This window comes from Ovis aries, chromosome 11 (assembly GCF_016772045.2).
Source record: "Ovis aries strain OAR_USU_Benz2616 breed Rambouillet chromosome 11, ARS-UI_Ramb_v3.0, whole genome shotgun sequence".
Classification (NCBI taxonomy): domain Eukaryota; kingdom Metazoa; phylum Chordata; class Mammalia; order Artiodactyla; family Bovidae; genus Ovis; species Ovis aries.
Window position 1 is genome coordinate 21,220,456 of NC_056064.1, and position 19,122 is coordinate 21,239,577.

The 19,122-nt window shown below is 45.9% G+C and overlaps 2 protein-coding genes across 12 annotated transcripts in view; one reads left to right on the forward strand and one right to left on the reverse strand.

The window, feature by feature from the left end:
* The window catches only part of NSRP1 (nuclear speckle splicing regulatory protein 1), a 57,980-nt gene extending 48,722 nt beyond the window's left edge, over positions 1-9,258 (forward strand). For 4 of the 11 annotated variants that reach the window (XM_042255466.2, XM_042255471.2, XM_060395300.1 and 1 more), the window contains 3 exons: positions 2,977-3,087; positions 3,446-3,560; positions 6,891-9,258. The gene's annotated coding sequence lies outside the window, so the exon portion shown is untranslated. Of the gene's footprint in view, positions 1-2,976; positions 3,088-3,445; positions 4,713-6,890 lie in introns of all 11 variants that reach the window. The other 7 variants (XM_060395306.1, XM_060395303.1, XM_060395302.1 and 4 more) reach the window with 7 other exon arrangements.
* Positions 1,208-19,122, reverse strand: part of SLC6A4 (solute carrier family 6 member 4) — a gene marked incomplete at its 5' end in the record, with an annotated part of 32,310 nt that continues 14,395 nt past the window's right edge. The window contains 14 exon segments of the mRNA NM_001009446.1: positions 1,208-1,232; positions 1,235-1,249; positions 1,252-1,297; positions 5,588-5,755; positions 9,460-9,560; positions 10,993-11,092; positions 12,090-12,221; positions 13,009-13,121; positions 14,149-14,276; positions 15,362-15,465; positions 15,803-15,937; positions 16,422-16,560; positions 17,476-17,695; positions 18,253-18,387. Coding sequence (NP_001009446.1) covers positions 1,222-1,232; positions 1,235-1,249; positions 1,252-1,297; positions 5,588-5,755; positions 9,460-9,560; positions 10,993-11,092; positions 12,090-12,221; positions 13,009-13,121; positions 14,149-14,276; positions 15,362-15,465; positions 15,803-15,937; positions 16,422-16,560; positions 17,476-17,695; positions 18,253-18,387 — 1,547 coding nt within the window. The 3' untranslated portion in view covers positions 1,208-1,221.

The following is a 19,122-nucleotide window of genomic DNA, read 5'->3' on the forward strand; positions in this document are numbered from 1 at the left end:
TTTTATTAACTTAAGTGTCCCTTTTCCAATCAGCCTTATTTAGATTCAATCTTGAAAATTATCTGGAAGGCCCACTATCTTGATAGCCACCTTGGAAAGTCAGGGAGTTGGGAGGAGGTTCACTTACCAGACTCTCAATTACTTTTGGATTGAGGATGACCTTGGTTTAGGTCAGGGTGTCAGACCTCTACACCCTGTGAGAATTAGATTTATCTACTCTTAACAAAGCAAAATAACCTTAGTGGTCAAACTCAGTCATTTGAAGTAGACAGAGCTTAAACCAGATAGCCAACTGAACACTGAAGATGCATTTATCAATATTCATCTTCAAAGTAGTTCACAGCCAAGCCACAGCAACTAATGAAATAGGCCAGATTAGCCTGTGAACTGTTACCCTGTATGTTTAGTAGAGACAGGCAGGAGGATGGCAGGGAAGTGCAGCAAATACTAACGGCCAGCCCACAGAGGAAAGCATATGGGCTAAAGCAGTGTCCTTGGAAAAGGAATAGGTGGCAGAGCCTGTCATAGTCGTTATACCCTTCAAATAATAACATACATACAAATTTCAGTAGGTGGAATTTGTTAATGTAAAAAAAAACTAGAGGAAATTCATATAGTTTGTAACGGGTAAGGATACACTGGAACAGTTGTACACACAGACACACATGCTCACACATACACGTTATTTTTCAGTTTAGCTTCTTCCTCTCCTGATTCCACAGCAGCACACAGGTTACGGGGTTCTAATAGACTCCAGCTATAGGATTCTCTGCTACTCAGAAAACATATGGCTAGCAAGACAGTATCCCTGTTTTTTCCTACATGGTTTATGCAGTTGAAATCTTTGGAAGCAAACGATATTAGATACTGGTGATCTTAAGACGGAATGACACAGGAGACTTTCACAGACTTGATCCTAAACTAGTCCTAATGACGACGTGGTGGTTTTCATCACCTCCATACACAGCTTCACACATTCAGCAGTCCACTTTAGCTGCATCACAGAGTCTAACGTCGTAACATGTCCCAGAGATTTCACACAAAGTGACTGGAGGCCGAAAGAATCTGGGCACCGTGGTCTTTTGGGACTGTGTCTCTATGAAGGCCCTTCCATTGATAGGCTTAGCCGGAAACTCATTGACTTAGAGGGAGAAGGCGATGTGTGACTTGTCAGGACTGGAAGAAGAGGTTATTGGGAAGTCATCTTCCTTTTGTTGATGTTTTACACAGCATTCAAGCGGATGTCCCCACAGGGAATTTCTGTCGGTGTTTCTGGGGTGATACCTTTAATAATACGCTGTTAGGAAGAAGATATGATGTTATAAATATTCTTGTAATTTAATGCTTAAAGTTTTTTTCAACATTAATATTAAAGGTTAAATAGCATTTAAATGGTGGTTAATAGTAAATTGGAATCGTTTTATTGACTTCTGTTAAGGAATCCCAGGGCTTCCCTGGCAGTCCAGTGGTGAAGACTTTACGTTTTCACTGCAGGGGGTGCAGGTTTGATCCCTGGGAAGTTCTGCATGCCATGAGGTACAGCCAAAGAAAGAAATTTAAAAACGAAAGGAATCCCTAATTTGTTTGTTCTCAAATATGGGTAGAAATGCCATATAAAGGAACTATATAAAAGCATCTGTAAACTAAAAAGTCACTTTAACACTAATAGGAGAAAATGATGACCCTTGAATAGAACCAATGCTGGCCCATAACATGCCTTTGATGGTCTGGGAAAGGACATCCATTTCTCTGGGCAGAGGAGGCTGCATGTGGCCCGCAGGGCTTGGGGAGCAGAGTAAGCCCTGGATTCTGGTTCCCCCCACCTCAGCCAGGCTCCTTGTGCCCTGCACACACATTACAGGCACAGTGCATAAGTGCTGTCAGTCATTGGAACAGCCTTAATGAGATGTTACTGCCTTAATGAATTCACCTGTAGTTAGTTCATACAAGGGTGCAAATTATTACATAATTTTAAAAGATGTACCCATTCAAATCATCATTCCTAAAGCAATCTCATTTTGACATAGTACTCATTACAGGGAAAAGACTGAGAATTTTTACCATAGAAACAGCTGGGGTGCACAGAAGCTTTGGGACAGATCTGAAATATGCTTGGGTTTGGGTGTGAAACATGCAACCTGCCTTGTAAAACTTAGCATCAGGGTGACGTGAAGCAGCTCAGAGATGTGGGGAGCACTACAGAGGTTTTGGAAAGAAAATACTCAGTTGCTCAATAAAATCTTTGATGGCCAAAAGTCTGAACCTATGGCTAACAAAGCAAAATTGGATCTGAAAGTATATTTTGATTTATTGATTTTAGGTGAAGCTCTGCTACTTGTCCTTTTATGTTGGATTGAAAAGTATGTGATCCCCTTTAATCTTTATTTCTTGGTTCTGGGAGTTATTCTTAAGGAGCAGGGCCTATGAAATTTTAAAAGTTCCCATTCTCATAGGTAATGAAATTCACAAAATTGTACATGTTATGATCCTGATGACCGTAACGAAACCTCACCCTGGGAATCCATTTAAAAAGGAGTTACTACAGTGCTTATCAGCTACCTGGACATGTCTAGTCATAGAAAGCAAATTTTCACAAACCATCTGTAACCCATAACTGATAAAGGAGAATTAGGCCTTTTGAGAACTGGACACATCACTCTAACTAGTCTTCAGTGAAGCTATACTGTGCAGAGAGAAAAGAGCAGTCAGGCATATGGCAGAGGCAAGACCCACAGTGAAAAGCACAAAAGGTTTTGTGCTTTAACCTCTACTTGCCCATTCTGCTGCCCTTCTGACTGCTCATCTCCCAAAAGGCCAGGTCCACTTATTTCCCGTATTTGGGCAGCATTCCAGTTGCCAGACTACTACTGCTCTCAAAATTTGCCAGTCCCTGGCCTTCTGCAAGGTGATCATGCAAGCATTGGATCACAGTTCCCATCTTCATGATTGCTTACTTATTAGGGACCATATTCCCAGTGTCTTTCTGCAGGTCACTAAGGGCTTCTCTGACAGTCACCTAATCGAGGTGATGACTCCAACCTTGAGACCTCCAGGTTGCAGATGCTCATGACAGGCTCTAAATTACAGGTGAGCAGGTGGTGACTTACTCCACAAACTCCAGCCTTGTTATATGGCTAGGGCCCAGAAGAGTTAAGAAATTTACTTTTCTCTTAAGTCTTTTCTTTTTTTTTAAACCATACCAAAATGTCATATGAGTTCTCCCTCCCTCATACATAGAATGTTACAGACCGTTAAGTCTGGCATTCACAAAAAAATTAATAGTCCCTTGGGGTGCTTGGCAAGAACATGCTTTATTCCTCTCAGAAACTAAGCATGCATATAGGCATGTTAAGGCTTTTCAGAAGTCCTGTTGTAAAGAGACCTATTTAACTTTGCCTTAATCCAGCATTCTGCAAAATTATTTGACCATGTAACATTTCCCCAGCAGTAACACTTAATTGATATCCCATGGAACTACAGCTCCTTACAACACACTTTGGAAATGTTAATCCAGTTCAATGAGCACATGTTAAAGATGAAGAAACTAAGGCTCAGAGAAGGTAAGTGACTTGCCATAGTCTTTTCCCTCCCAGGCCCCCTTGACTGGCTTCCTAACCCACTGTTTCCCATCTGGTGGCCTGTGCCAAACATGGCCCTGCAGTCAACCTTCACCTCTACTACCAATGGATCTGAGCTCTCTAATTGTACACCTTTGGGTAGCATTTCCTTCTGGCCAACGGGAATTTGCAGGAAAGATGACCAAGACTTGAGGTACAGTCTGTGACCAAAGAATGCTGAAATCTATTGACCTGAATGCACAATCCTGACCTTGGCCTCTGGGTTCGGTCAGCGGGGTCAGTGGGCTGGCTGGCATGACTGCCGTGAAGAACAGCCTGAAGGAGCAGACACAGTGGCTCTGGCCTGAGCATGTATTTCAGACAACACCAGAATCCACGGCCCTTTGGGAGAAATGAGGTTGTAATAGGGCTGTTGTGGGAGTAGGAAATTAGTAACTCCTTGCAGAGTTCTGTTCACCTAGAATTCAGTTTTTCTATTTGGAGAAAGAAGCAATCTCAGTTCTCAGAAAAGAGGTGCTATGCAATTGCCTCAGGCTCTCTTGCTTCATTTCTTGTGAAATGTTTTAGGAAGATGAGTGTGATAAACTCATATTTGAGTTTTGCTTCTAAGAGCCCACATACGGGCCCAGCTCTGATCTCAGGTTGTTAGAGAGCACATCTCTCTAGCTTTCCCCCAAATACCACTTTTCACCTTTGAGCTCAGCTCTGACAAAAGCACCCACCCACAGACTTCTGTAAGCAGCCACTTCAGGCTGTCCTGCCACAGTAACCTCGCTGTGGCATGAAACACAACCAAGCAAGTAACGACCCAGCATTTTCAATTTTGCTAACATTGCTGGGAATCCTGGTGGCCTGAACTGCTAACTCTGACAGCACAGGAGGAAAAGTGACATCTTGTCTCCCTAACCTCTAGAGCCAATTTCTACATACACAAACCATTAGTACCCTGAGGACGCAAAAGAGAAGCTGCACCTAAAAGTGAAAGTGCATTAGACCAAAAGCCAGAAGCCCTGGATTCTGAGCCTCCCTCTGCTGTGTGTCCCTATACACTTCACTAAAATAAGGAAACCGTGAGCAACAGCATTCCCAGATACAGTATCTTCGCTAAGGATACCTGCCCATCTACCTCACAAGGTATTTTGATAACAAAGTAAGATAATCTACATGAAGATACTTTAAAATATATACAATCTTATACAAATTGTAAGGTTCTGTTATTGAAATTTTTACAGCACACTATTCATTTACTGACACGAATCCAATGGCAGCTTTTTTTTTTCTCCAGTAACTTAAGCTAAAACTATAATATTATTGGGCTTCCCTAGTAGCTCAGATGGTAAAGCATCCACTTGCAATGCAGGAGACCTGGGTTTGATCCCTGGGTCGGGAAGATCCCCTGGAGAAGGAAATGGCAACCCACTCCAGTATTCCTGCCTGGAGAATTCTATGGACAGAGGAGCCTGGTGGGCTACAGTCCACGAGGTCTCAAAAAGTCAGACACGACTGAGTGACTAACACACACGCACATAATATTGTTGTAACATCCTTATTTAGTGATGATTTTTGAAATAGCCCTTATCACATTGCTGTTAGAAAAGTGACCACAGACATTTTCCACCATAATCTCTACTTAAGTGGATTTAAAGTAAATCCACTTAAATCAAATTTGTGTTATTGCTCCAGACACCACTGATCTGATGTCTGTGCTCAATGGAATGCAGGAGGCAAAGTAGTTTTCTGATATGTTTAGAATGCTATACACCAGGCTGTGCACTGTGGCCCATCCAAACAGCTCCCTCATTCACCTTCATACTTGAGGCTTATGGGAGATGCCTTAAGATGATAGTGGCAGCTATCAGAGGCTACAGAGTGATGTAGGTATATGATTATATAAGGCTGAGAGCCTCTTGGTGAATCCTTGTGGTGGACTTCTCTCCTTTGAATAGAGCATAAGAACCCTTTCCTTCCCAAACAATTACCAATCTACACACACATTAACTAGCACATACCTCCTTAAGTGTCCCTGGAGTGACAATCAGCCGATAAGTTATATATGTTGGGATGCAGATGAAAGATGAGGTTCCTATGCAGTAACCCAGGATGATGCTCCACCGAGGATAATCATACCGGAAAAGTCGTAGCTGTGGTGGGCTCATCAAAAAACTGCAGATGATGAACTAAAACAGAAATTTCAAGAAACATTAAAAAAATTTTCACAACACCCACACAGAGACAGTCCTGATACCGCAGAAAGTGAAGTGAAAGTTGCTCAGTTGTGTCCAACTCTTTGCAACCCCATGGACTATACAGTCCATGGAATTCTCCAGGCCAGAATACTGGAGTGGGTAGCCTTTCCCTTCTCCAGGGGATCTTCCCAACCCAGGGATTGAACCCAGGTCTCCCACACTGCAAGTGGATTCCTTACCTGCTGAGCCACTGGGGAAGCCACCAACGCTAAAGGGAAGAAAATTTCAGGAAATTGCCTGAGGGTGAGATAGCCTAGATTGATCTCTTGACACAAAGAAGTCACTAATTTCTGTGCCTCAACTGCAAACAAGGAAGGGCTTATCTTGATTTTTCCTCCCCAACCCCCACCTCAACCCCTACAGTAGGCATGCCAAGGCCTCAGAGTTATTGAGGGGAGATACAAAGAAGAGACTGGCATTCATCAGGCATATTTCAGGGCCCAGTTTGTCAGATGGTGGAAGAATAAACTGGGCAACCTCTCCACGGCTCCTGCCAGTCCTAGGGCTTCATCTCTCTCTCTCTGGTTTTTCTTTATTTCCCCCTGCATTTCTCTGCTGATCGTTTTTGGTGAGATGGAAGGCACCTACGTCCAGGAGACATAATAAGGTTCTCAAGACCTGGAGAGGATGCAGACTCCTGAGCACCTGTTTCTTCTCTCCCCTCTCTTTATATTAACCCCAAGCTAAGGACTAGGGTTTCAACAAAGATGGCTCTGCCACAAGGCATCTTGACAACAAATGCCTGTCTGCCACCGGCCCTTGTAATGAAAGGAATAATGGAAGGGAACAGCAGCTTAATACACTTTTTACTTGAAAATTCAGTGAAGATTTAAACCAAGAAAAATTTCACGCTGCCCTCCCAACACTCAGTTTATGAGTTTTCTTATTTCAGTTTGTTTTCCAGAGAGAGCGTAAATGCCAGTTTTTGCCTAGTAACCGCTGTGCTGAAATCGTTATTGCTCTTGATTTAATTTTATCTTATTATTTCATAGTCTTGAAGAAGACAGTAATGTAAATTATTTGGGTGGTTAAATGTCTATTTTTATCTTTTTTTCTTTGTCCTCAGGTAATAAAAATGGGAAACTGTTAAACACACATCCATATTCAGCACAGTACTATCCTAAGTCCAGGAAGAAGCTTTCAAAACGAGCCTAGCCATTCGCAAACCTTTCTCCAGACAGACTCTCCTCAGCCCCAGTCCCGGCTACTAAGGAAGGTGATTTTGGAACAGAGAAACGTAGGGTCTGGTCAGGAGCCATGTCTGCTGTAACTCGTCTCATCTTGGTGTCATGTGTGTGGAACCTCACGCAGTCCAGGGAGGCTGCAAGCTCTCACTGTGGCCACTAAGTATTGCTCCAGACACCCCCACCTCCTCTTGCTCATATACAGTATTTTCTTTTTTATAACTTGGCTTCAATGAAAAAGAATATTTTAAGTAAGCTACTTATTGTTTACCTAAAGCAGCCTTAAAAAGCCCAGAGCAAGTGATCTGTTAAGTAAACCCAGAAGTGGAGGACAGATTTGCCTCCTCTTAATTGTGCCCTGAAGCACCTTTAGAAGAAGTGAGTATGGTGAACATCACAGAAATAAGTCACGTGCCCGAATCCAGATCTGTACCTGGATTTTAGGCACAGAAACTCATTGATTGTAGCCCAAGTGTTCACCCAGTTTGCCAGACCACCACAGAAATGAAAATACCAAAAGCATGGGGCCAGGACTAAAGTAAGGCATATGAGGTATTCAACTTGGATACAGCATTTAAGGGGGTGCCAGAATTCAGTAATCAAGAAATAATATTTTAGTGCAATACTTTAAAAAGACAGACTCTTGATAGGACCAGATTAGAGTGAGTGAGGTGAGACATGCCAAGTATACGGTCAGATCTTGTGTTTATTTAAAATGCTGGAATTTGTTCATCAGTAATTTTTTTTGCATTAGTTTTAATTTAAAAAAAAATATTGCATAAAAACAGCATTTATTGGGACTTCCCTGGCTGTCCAGTGGTTAAGACTGTGTTTCCACTGTAGGGCACCTGGGTTCAATCTTTTTTTTCAGGGAACTACGATCCTGCATGCTGCTTGGTGTGGTCAAAAAGATAATAATATTTATCTTGGCCACTAGGACTTACTGTGCTGCTCATGAAGGACCTAACAGGTATCCTAGTAATTCTGTATTCATTTTCTTAAAGATGACCCCCGCCAAAGTTCTTTAGGCATAGATCTTGAGTCAGACGTAGAATTCATTTATTGTCAAATGAGAGTGCTCAGCTCCAAGGGTTGCCTGTTTGCCCAAAGACGGATAAGCGCTCTACTAACATCCCAAGTACGCTCTCAGGTAGCCTGGGATAAAGTGACTCCGTGCACATCAGCAGGGACTACTCTCACTTCTTTCATTTATCTAACTCAATTTAGGGTGGAAGGAGCTTTTTGATCTTCTAGAGGCAGAGACTGTTCCTTCAGTCCAGCTTATTAGGATATCTGGGCCATTCATTTCCTCAGAGGACATGGATACAGCTGTGCCTTCTTTCAAAATAACTCTTTTGCATTCTTTTTGACTTTCCCAGGGCAGCCCTTTATTTTTTGTGCTTTGTGTACCTGCATGTCTCGATATTCATCTGTAAGATGGGCAGCGTGCTCATTCTTACTTCTGTTACGCTGCGTCTCTCTCTCTACCACAGAAGCCCTCCTTGACTTCCATTCCCTGGACGCTAGGATTTCCAAAACCAAAGCCAACTTTGCCCCGAGCAGCAGATACTCTCAGGACCAGGGGCTCTGGTATATGCTGTGGGCTCCAGTGTTCCTCTAGATCTTGGCCTCGTAGTTCCTTATTATCCTGTCATCTTGCTGTTGCTTTTTGGTACACTCAAAACACAATGTATTTTTAAGTCCAGAGATGTTAGCTGTTTTCAGTGAGAGGGTTGGTCTGGATCACTAGTCTGCCATTACTAGAAGCAGAAGTCTTGACATAAATGGGTTATTCATTTATATTATTATCAGTGCTTCTAGATAATCTACTTAAAGCCTTTCATTTGTTTTTCAAAGGAAGGAGAGACACTGGATTAGCTCCCTGAGGAAAGAAGCCATGTCTGTCTGTTAGTTCCCTTTCATATTCTCCACGCAGGGAAGGAATGATGCTTGGGGCTGAGACTCAGGAAAGGCAGACAAGGCCCTCACCCTGGGTGTAAAACTTCAGACCAAAAATCGAACTGAGACCCGAGTTTAACTTCCATTTCCTCATTGAACGCCTGTGTAGACATTTGATCCAATATTGAAAACCAGAGATTGAAGCTTTCAAGTATAATCATAGAAATGTCTGTTTCTCCCTTCAGTTCTGTGGTTGCTTCATATATCTTGGGGACTCTGCTGTTTTGTGTGTGTAATTTATAATGATTTCATATTCATAATAAATTCACCCTTTTCATTAAAAAAAAAAAACCAGTAGTGGATGTAAGTTTAGCATAAAGTCTGGCCTGGCAGTTCTTGCTCAGTGAATGTTATGTGTTATTATCATGGAGCGGGGAAGCGATGAAATAATGTGACGGAAGCCAGAGGAGGGGTTAACTCCCTAGGGGTGCTGGTGAGTGAGTGAGGGTGAATCTCTTCTCCAGGGCCAGGAGAAGGGAGATGACAACTCACCAGGAGAAACAGAGGGCTGATGGCTACCCAGCAGATCTTCCAAAACCATCCAGGGCTGAAACCAAGCATTTCCTTCACATCACTGCAGAACTGATTGATGCCTACAGTCATCCAAAGGAGAAGGAGATTGACTGAGAGAGGAAACAGACTGTCCTCCTAGCCCCTGACTCAGAGAGAGTAGCAACTCTGGAATTTCTCCGTAGGAGGGGTTCAGGGACACCAATCTGGCCTGAAAGTGGGATGGGGAACATGTCACAAAAATGCTTGTTACAGCAAGCAAAGCTCTTTCTACAGAGAGTGGGAGGACTGGTGGACATTTGGGGAGAGACCTAAAGCCTCATCTTGGTGCCCACACCACCCTTCTAGGATTTCACCATATATCTGATTTTATCCTTACTATAGAAAAGGAAGTTGAACTTTGTCTAAAAATGTTGAACCCACTTGATAGAGACTGACTCTGACCATATGCTAGAAACTTTCAAGAGGAAATTCTAACCACACTATTGCTCATTTATATTGTCAGATCAAGATCAAGGTTCTTCTCTACAAAGTAACTGGCAGGAAAGTGAGAAGTGGGAACTCCTACTGGGGAGAGATGGAGAAGGGGAAGGAAGAGCGCTCTGTGGTTGCTTCCCTGAAAGTGCCCACAGGTCTGTAGCATCACAGACTTTGAACTTGGTTCTCTGAAGTGCTGAGGGGATGGGAAGGACTTCTTTCAAACACACAAAAAAAGTCCCAAAACCGGGCCCACATATAACTCAGAACATGGGCCCCCCCTTCTTCATGTTCTGTGTAATGATGTACATACTAAAGCTGTTGTGCTATCACAGAAACTGGGAAAATAAATATATTCAGAATGAAATATTAACTTTTTGATTTTAAAGATCTCTGAACTTGGTTTTCTTCATTTCTGCTGTCTGTGCCCTCCTGATCCTTGCCCATGGGCTCTTGGGATCTCTGCCCAGGGACCCATGTCAGCTTACTCTGCATTCCTGGTGGTTTCACCCTTATCAGATTTCATCCCACAGTTGGGGGAAGGGCAATAAACTGGAGGTTTTACCAAGACAGATAATCCAAACAAACATTCTGGCCTCTTGCCTGGAAGATAAGCTCCTAAAGTGTGTCTAAGGGCTCTGGAGGGAGAACCTACTTGTGAAATTTAAATTGAGGCCACTCTGTGTAACAGGAGAATATTGTACACTCTGCAGATGCAATCACTGTGCACTAGTTCTTAGCCGTCTGTCCAACTCTCAGAGCCTGTCAGATCTTAAGCAACCACTGTGGATAAGCTATAGGGAACCACTTCAGCCTGTCCACTGAGTAAACATTTACTCGGAAAAAAACGTCTTCCCAGGAGCTTAGGCAATCTGTTGTACAGAGTCTGGAGGAAACAATGACCTGTTTCTGAAGAAGGCACGCAGGAGGGGACGTCTTGTACACTGGCCTGCCTTTCTCCGACAAATCCAGCCCTTGTGTATTCTGGTGCCTACATAGGCTGGTGTAGGAAGGATATGGTGGAAGGAAGTATCTTACCGTAGAACCAAAACACAGCAACTGCTTCAATCAGGGCCACAGTGAGCACTGCAGGTCCCGTGGCAAACTCCTCCAACAGCTTCACCACGTAGGCCCCGCCCTGGAAACGAGACCACCAACTTGGTTCAAGGCCCACTGAGGCACTGCCTCCTCTTTTCAACAGAGACAAAAAGAACTTCTTAGGATAATCCTGCAAAGTTCTCACCTTGGATCTAATACAAATATCCTAGAGCCTGCCTCTTAGACTGGCTTTGGCAGGGTAGGCAAGATCTCATCTTATCAGACTCCTCTTCCAGCCCTACCGGTCACTCTCGTTTCCTCTCCCCACAAAGCTTTAAAGACAAACTGAAAAGTGCCTCTCGATCTACTCTCTTCAGTTTACCGAACACCTACTGTGTACTCTACCCTGGAGACTCCTGGTCCCTAAAGACTGAATCTGGGAAACCTACAACAGCGGACACACAGCCCAGTGGTCATGGTTTTGCCTCTGTCCTGAATCACAAATCCCATGGGTCCTACGCGGTCCCCAAAGCCCTGCTGAAGCTCCAGAGCCATTTGGGTCATGGCCTGAAGATAAGTTGATTTACAAAATCCACCTTGAGTCAGGAGGGTACAAGCCTGCCATGCCTAGGGGTACTGATGTACAGTTTTACAGTGTTTACCTCAGCTCCCCTCCCCCTCAAAAAGAAATCACCGGAGAGGGTCTGACTTCGTCACCATTGCAACTTCTCTGGAGGAGACAAAGTGACAAACCCTGGAGGTGCCAGCCTCCAGATATTCTGGGCAGTATTCCCATGAAAGCAGCCGTTAGGACTGGAAATAGACTGAGAAGGCAAGTCTTAGTTTTTCTCCAGATAGAAATCTAGTTGGACTTGCTATAAAATGCTGAACCTCCAGCTCCATGCCCAAATTCTACAGACAGATGCCGCCAGAAACAACTTTTCTCCTTCTCCGTGATGACTAACTTCTTAACAGCAGTAACAGCCTCTCCTGCTTTGGTCCCAAAGCCAGGGCTCCCTGCGGGCTGGAAAGAAAGAGCTTCGTGCAGTGTCCCAATGCCCAATGAAAAGCTGACTCTCGGTTGGGGTTGTACTCACAAAAGTCAAGGTGACCAGGGATCCAAAGAAGCAGGTAATGACCACGCCAAGCACAAACCACTCCCGGCGCTTGGCCCAGACGTGTGGAAACTCATCCAGCACGGCTGTGATCACCCCCTCCAAGCCTGCAAACTGAGTGGGGCACACAAACAGTCATCATGGAGACTTGGGGACAGATCTGCTACTTCCAGGACAGTGAAAAGAGGGAGGGGTTAAGATTGCCACGTGGCCTGTCAAGCTGACCGTGAGCAGCTCCCCCTCCTCACTGGCCCTATCTCCATATTACCCCATCATTTTGATCCCTAAGGACACCAAGGAAAGAAAGTATAGCACACGGACAGCACTTCTCCCCATGAGGTCTCTGGGGGAGACTCTGGTTTTTCCAGAAATGCAACTCCAAGCTGAGACTCGTTCCATGTTAATGATATGAATGCTGGGCCACAGAGCACTGAGATAAGAGGGACCTTGCCCTGGCCTTGAGGTGCTGCCAGTCTGGTCAAGGGACAAAGCACAATCACAGCAGTTCACATGTGCTGAGCTCTTGACCTTGCCTGGCGCTTTACCCTCATTATTCCACGAATCAGGGGTCCCCAACCCCCAGGCCATGCACTGGTACCAGTGTGTAGCCTGTAAGGAACTGGGCCCCACAGCAGGAGGTGAGTAGTTGTCTTCCATTAAACCGGTCCCTTAGTGCCAAAAAGTCTGCTTGGGGTCTGCTGCGATTAATGACTGATGCGCTACAGGGTAGTAAGTGCCCAAGTGAACAGGGGCTGGCGAAGCACCAGGAGGCAGCAGACAACATGGCCTGGGGTGGCCAGGACGGGAGGGAATGGCTACAGCTGCCTCTGCCTCTTCCTCTGCTTTCTCCTTTTCCTCCTCCCGCCTCCCCAGGGCTGGATTTCCCTCCCCATTCACTTGCCGTGCTGTCCAAGCCCAGGGTGATTAACATCAGGAAGAAGACGATGGCAAAGAATGTGGATGCCGGCATGTTGGCTATGGCTTCTGCGTATGTGATGAACAGGAGGCTGGGGCCTGAGATGGGGAGAGAGGAGGAGGTGGTCACCGAGACCTGCCCTACAGACATGTCTCGGGGGAAACGACCACACCAACAATTACAACGCCTGTCATAAGACCTTACATGTAAAGAAGGCTTGGACATGTACCAAATGCCTCCTCGCACCCCACACCACCCTACCTGGCTATCCTGACATCCTGGGAGGCAGGAAGGGAATAGTACCTGCCTTTGGAGAGTGTGTGTCCTCAACCAACGTGGAGGAAAGAAACAAACCTGAGACCCCAAGACTAGCAAATCTGTGCGCACGAAGAAGAGTTTCCACTATATAATAAATCTGTGCTTTCCCCACCCCCCACCAAGATCTCCAAAATCTTCACAGCACTTAGCTCTCTCTCTAGCTCTAGAACAGTAGAAAATGTTAAATTGATTTTAGAATAATAGAGGTCTTAGAATAAAGCCTTCCAGCTATTTTGACTTTCATGATAGTATGAGGAACATGTCCTTAACCTCCCGTGGTCCAAATCAGGCACATTAGTTTGGGGCATGAGGCTGACGGGATCACAGCACCACGTCAGGCCAAAGACAGATGTACATTGGCAAGAAGCCCTGGGACTCCATCCACAAGATTCCATCACCTCTCTTTCAACGTCTGTCACTCTTTTTCCATGATAACTCATAGTAGAGTACAGTGACTGCGTCATCTACGGTTCTTTCTCTGCAAAAGGAAATTCTAAGGACTGGTAATCGTGTGCTTACTAGACTTGGACCCATCAAAGGACCCAGACCCACTAGTTTTAAGAGCCGTCATCCAAGTCATATTCTCAAGCCCACAGTGTATCAAGGCCTTAGTGCTGGGCCCCAAGGGAGCTGTCCCATCTCCACTATGGCCTGAACACATGGAAAGGGTTTAGACTCTAAAACCTTTGAAAAATTTAAGAGGAACTGTTAGAAATAATGCAAAAGTTAAGATATTTGTAAAGATCCAAAGAGCAGCAAAACAGTTCATTGGGAGCAAGTAACCCAAACAGAACCCAAGGTCCCTACCTGCATCTTTGGCCACCTCAGACACATCTTCCTTCCTCATCTCAGCCATATACCCGAGCACCGTGAAGATGACAAATCCTGAAACGAAGCTTGTCATGCAGTTCACCGCACTGGTCACCAGGGCGTCTCTGGAGCAGAAAACCCAAGGGACTGAGACATTTCTAAGTCAGGAGTCTGAGGAGAATCTGTCTCCAGACTGACAAGGATGAACAGGTTGAGCTCACAGGGACTTCAAGCCTGTCTCCTCTCAGGGTGCAGCCTCTTAGACAGGTTGCATCACCTCGAAGCACAAGCTGCTGTTATCACCATGCATGGCATGTGGCGAGCAGCAGGTCAGGAGTGGCTTCAAGAGATGATCCTCTAAAGCAGCAGAGCACAGACTGCTGGATTTCAAACAAGCCTTGTTCTGAAACAGGGCCTGAGCTAGAGTGGGGGCCTTGGCCTCACACTTGAGAAGACCTCAGATTTAGACTTTTGACATTATTTGTAAATGAGGTTGTAAGAGTGCCACAAAGACATCCTGACACTTCTAATAATACAACTTTATCATAATACAACTTTAGGCTGATGTCCCAATGCAAGGCCACATTGCTTAGGGTGCATGTAAATTCCTTTAAAAAAAAATTCTGTAATTGTCGTATGAATAGCACAGTCAGATTACTGAACGTCATCATCTGTGACAGACTGTTAAGACAAAATTAAAGATGATGCGTGATATTTCAGTCATAATTGGTACAATATTACCTGTTTTGTTAAATTTGTGAAATGAGATTTTCATATAAATCATAGCATTCTGCGTTGGTCAGAACAGCACAATTGTTACTCTGTGTGTGTGTGTGTGTGTGTATGTATATATAATGTTTCACATCACAATTTTTGTTGCTAAATATTAACAGGTCAAATAGAAACACTTAATGTATGTTGCAATTTTTATAAACCTGCTTCCGAATTTAATTTTCTTGGAAAAGAGAGACTCTCACAAAACAGAAGTCTGGGGCCTGTCTCTCCTGAGGGGCCTGGGTGAGGCTGTGCTCTGGGTGGCTGCTCTGGCCATGAGTGAACTGGCCAGGCACCTGGGGTACTCCTGAGGGTCAGAGTGCCAACATGGCCTGAGCCTGGCCAGGTGAGAGGCCATCAATTTGATTGCCTTCCTCCAGGCTACTTATGCTCATTCTGCTTCCACGCTTGGCTTGGGGCAGCCCCAGATACTCACTGGTAACAGTTGTTGTGGAATTTGTTGTAGCTCGCAAAAGCCAGTAGGACCCCAAAGCCAGGGCCGAGAGAGAAGAAGATCTGGGCGGCTGCATCCACCCACACCTGTAATAGAGCAGAGGCGAAGGTCGGGGCCGAGACCCAGGCCATCGCTGGGCCAGTGCCCTTGTGCCCCCACGTGGCTATGTGATGAGACAGAAAACAGGCTCTCAGAGTTCCTTGTAAGGATGGCCACACACCAAGTACAAACCAATATGATTGCCTATCATTGAGGCATAAACCCATGCAGTGGCCTCAACTGTACTTTTCATGCTTTTTTCCGGTTTAAAGCATCACTGCAGACTTAACCTCTGAACCCAAATTTTAGTTGTTCCTATAGTCCTAGGACGAGCTTCAGTTAGTATAGACAGACAACTGCACACTGCTTTCCTGATTATCTTACCCCTGTCTCTAGGAGTTTCTGCCAGTTGGGTTTCAAATAGAAGAGAACTCCCCTCCAGGCTCCAGGGAGGGTGGCCCCCCTCACCAGCAGGATCAAAAGAATGATGTAAGGGAAAATGGCTGTCACCCAAACCACCTGTAAGGAAGGAAACATAGGTTCTCACCACATGAATGCTGGTGTCTTATTCTTAAAAACCTCCAAGAAAGGAGATCTACCTTGTTTCTTCTGTAATTGTAGGAGGCAGGGTGGTGTGACCTTTAGACTCAGACAGGGATCTGATCCCGTTTGTGGGTACCACCTCTAAACCCATTTCCCGTCTGTAAAGCGGGGACAACACCCAGCAGGAGACAGTAACGCGACCAGTGCATTGCCGCTATGAGTCAGGACCCTACCAGTGGATTAAAGGAATTTTTAAAAAGTCATAACAGTTCTTGGGATTGACCCATTTCTAGTAGTTTCTAAAAGATTTGGTTGAAGAGAAATTGAGAATCACGGAATGGGCTCGGCGTAAAGGAAACCACGTCCCCCTGTCTGTGGCGTCCAAGCTACTGAGTTCTGAGTTTGAGACCCTCCAGGGCCCCTTGGCAGACTCTGGACCTGCAGCCAGAGTCCTCCTCACCTTGCCAGATGTTTTGACACCTTTCCAGATGCTAAAGTAGATAATAGTGAAGATGAACATGATGCACAGGACAAGCTGCCAACTGAGGCCCCCCAGGTCCTGGAGCCCCTTTGACCGGTGGATCTGCAGGACGTGCCGCCTGAATGAGAGAAAGGAGGGCCTGTGATAGGGTCTGAGCCGTGACCTGAGCACACACATTCTGTGTGATACCTCTAGGTGGCGGCCAAGAGAAAAGACGGAAACCGCACCGCAAGGACCAAGTGGCCACCAAGCTTTGGGGAGAGCTGGGAGGGGCTCTGGCCATCCTGAGGGAGAGAACAGGGCACGCAAGCCAACGGACCCTGGGAAGAGCACTCGGCCCAAAAGCAGACGTCAGGTCTCTCCCTTCTGGGATCCAACCAGTGACTAACACGACTGGCTTTTCAGTGCATGAGGATTTGTATGTGTGGGCAGGGCCCCTTCCCCACCCTTTGGGCTGCCGTTGCCTGAAATTCCAGCACTAAAGCAAACTCCCTACTCCAGGCATCTTCTTCCAGAGGGTAGATCCATGTGAACATATGAAACCAGAAACTCTTGTGTAACTTCAAACTACTGAGGTCATGGGAGGTTTTGCTTCCATGACAGCTGGCTGAGAGGAGGGCCCAGGAAGGGCAGTTTTGACGCAGGGGAATAATTTTGGAAGGTGAAGGTAGGGACCAGCCTGGGCACAACAGAAAGAGGGGTACAGCACAGAGGCCCAGACTGTGGAATACTCAAGGTAGTCTCTCCCAACCCCCTCACCCACATTTACTCCCCTTCCCTGCCAGCTTCTCTCTGAAATCCATCAGTAGGGAGGGGAGGGAGGCTCCAGAGGGAGGTGGTATATGTATAATTATGGCTGGTTTGCGTTCTTGTACAGCAGAAACCGACACAGCACTGTGGAGCAGTTTTTCTCCAATTAAAAAACCATCAGCCAAGAGGTGAAGGGCCCCTAGCCCCACTGGCCTCCCAAGAAGCCAAGCCCAGGGGTGTGGCCTGCCCCTAACAGGCCACCCCCTCACTTACATGCACTTACGTGTAAAATTCTTCTGCAGGGGATGTTGAGTGGAGCATCCAGGTGATGTTATCCTCGGAGAAGTAGTTGGTGCAGTTGCCTGTGTTCCAGGAGTTCTCGCAGCTGGTCCAGGGCAGCTGCTCCGTGAAGGAGGAGATGAGGTAGTAGAGGGCCCAGGCCATGATGGTGTTGTAGTAGGAGGCGATGTAGAAGGCGATGAGGCAGATGGCGCAACCTATCCCTGCGCGAGAGGATGAGGGAGGCCAAGGTTCAAGGGCAGCTGGCAGTGAGGCACAGCAGCCTGGGCGTGGCAAAGGCGGTGCCGCCGTTCATTTCATCCCCCAAATACTGGGACACGGCGGAAAAGTGGCCATGTGGTAAATTCCTAACTTGTATTAACAAGACCACATGTTATAGAAAATGTGTATGTGTGCTATTGTTTTTTTCTATTTACTTTTTAAATTGGAATTATTTTTTAAATTTTTTATAAGATAGCCGATAATGTGACAGTTTCAGGTGGAGAGCAAACGGACTTAGCCACACATACGCATGCATCCGTTCTCCCCCAGACTCACCGACCATCCAGGCTGCCCTGTGTAGTTTACTTTTAATTGTCAATTATTCTATTTTGCTTTAGCAGTCTCACACAAATTAAGCAGTCAAAACCTTAATTACTCAGGTTATCTCCTAGGGATACCTGAGGTCTCACTGATTCCAGGAGGTCCCCAGCTCCCACCCAGTGATGGAAATCGTCACTTCCTTGGTGGACCCACTCACCCACCGAAGCCTTTCTCTTACCTTTGAAAATTGGGCAGATTTTCGTCCATATCGAAATGCATCCATTTCGGTGGTACTGCCCCAGTGCGAGCTCCATGTAGAAGAGCGGGATCCCCCCAAAAATGGCCATGATAGTGTAGGGGAGGAGGAATGCCCCTGAGGCAGAGGAAAGACAGTTTCACTCCCTGCCCACAGGTGTCCAGGACAGCCCAGATGACCTGGATATGCAGAGCCATCTGATGCTCCAGAGCCATGAAGCCACCCTGTCCTGAGTGGCCCACACACTGCTCCGCTGTCTCAGGCATGGCCGGAAGTCATGGACAAAGCTCCACAGAGAAGTGAGGTTTGGGTGGCCGCAGAGTACGTGTGAAGGAAGCTGGGTCTAGGAGTCAACAGAACAGGCACTGGGACCAGCTCCACGGCTAATTGTCGTAAGGACCCTTCTCTGGGCCCCTGTTTCCTCTACTAGAGGAGGAGGGTTGAGAACTGAGGTTCCCAAACCCAGCCTAGACATCAGACTCACGGGTAAGCTTAAAAGCGCACACCCACCCTGACCTCCTGCAGCAAAAGCTTCAGATATGGGTGTAACACAGACTTTTAAGCTCCCCAAGTGATTCTGATGCAGCCAGTACATGGACCAGAGCTTGGGACCCTGGAACAGGTTTCCTGTGACAAACTGTACAATAGCTGTCATAGTCTACGAGTCACTGAATTACTATCCTTGTTCATCTGTATCCTGGCTCCAGACACTTGATTATTGATGTTTGGTTATATTTCCATCATTCCACAGGGCCAGAATGCTCCCTCCTGAGCCAGATTTGCGGGTGTGGCTGGGACAGACAGGTAGTTCACTACAGGATGAAAAGGTACAGAACTTCGCCCCACTGGAGA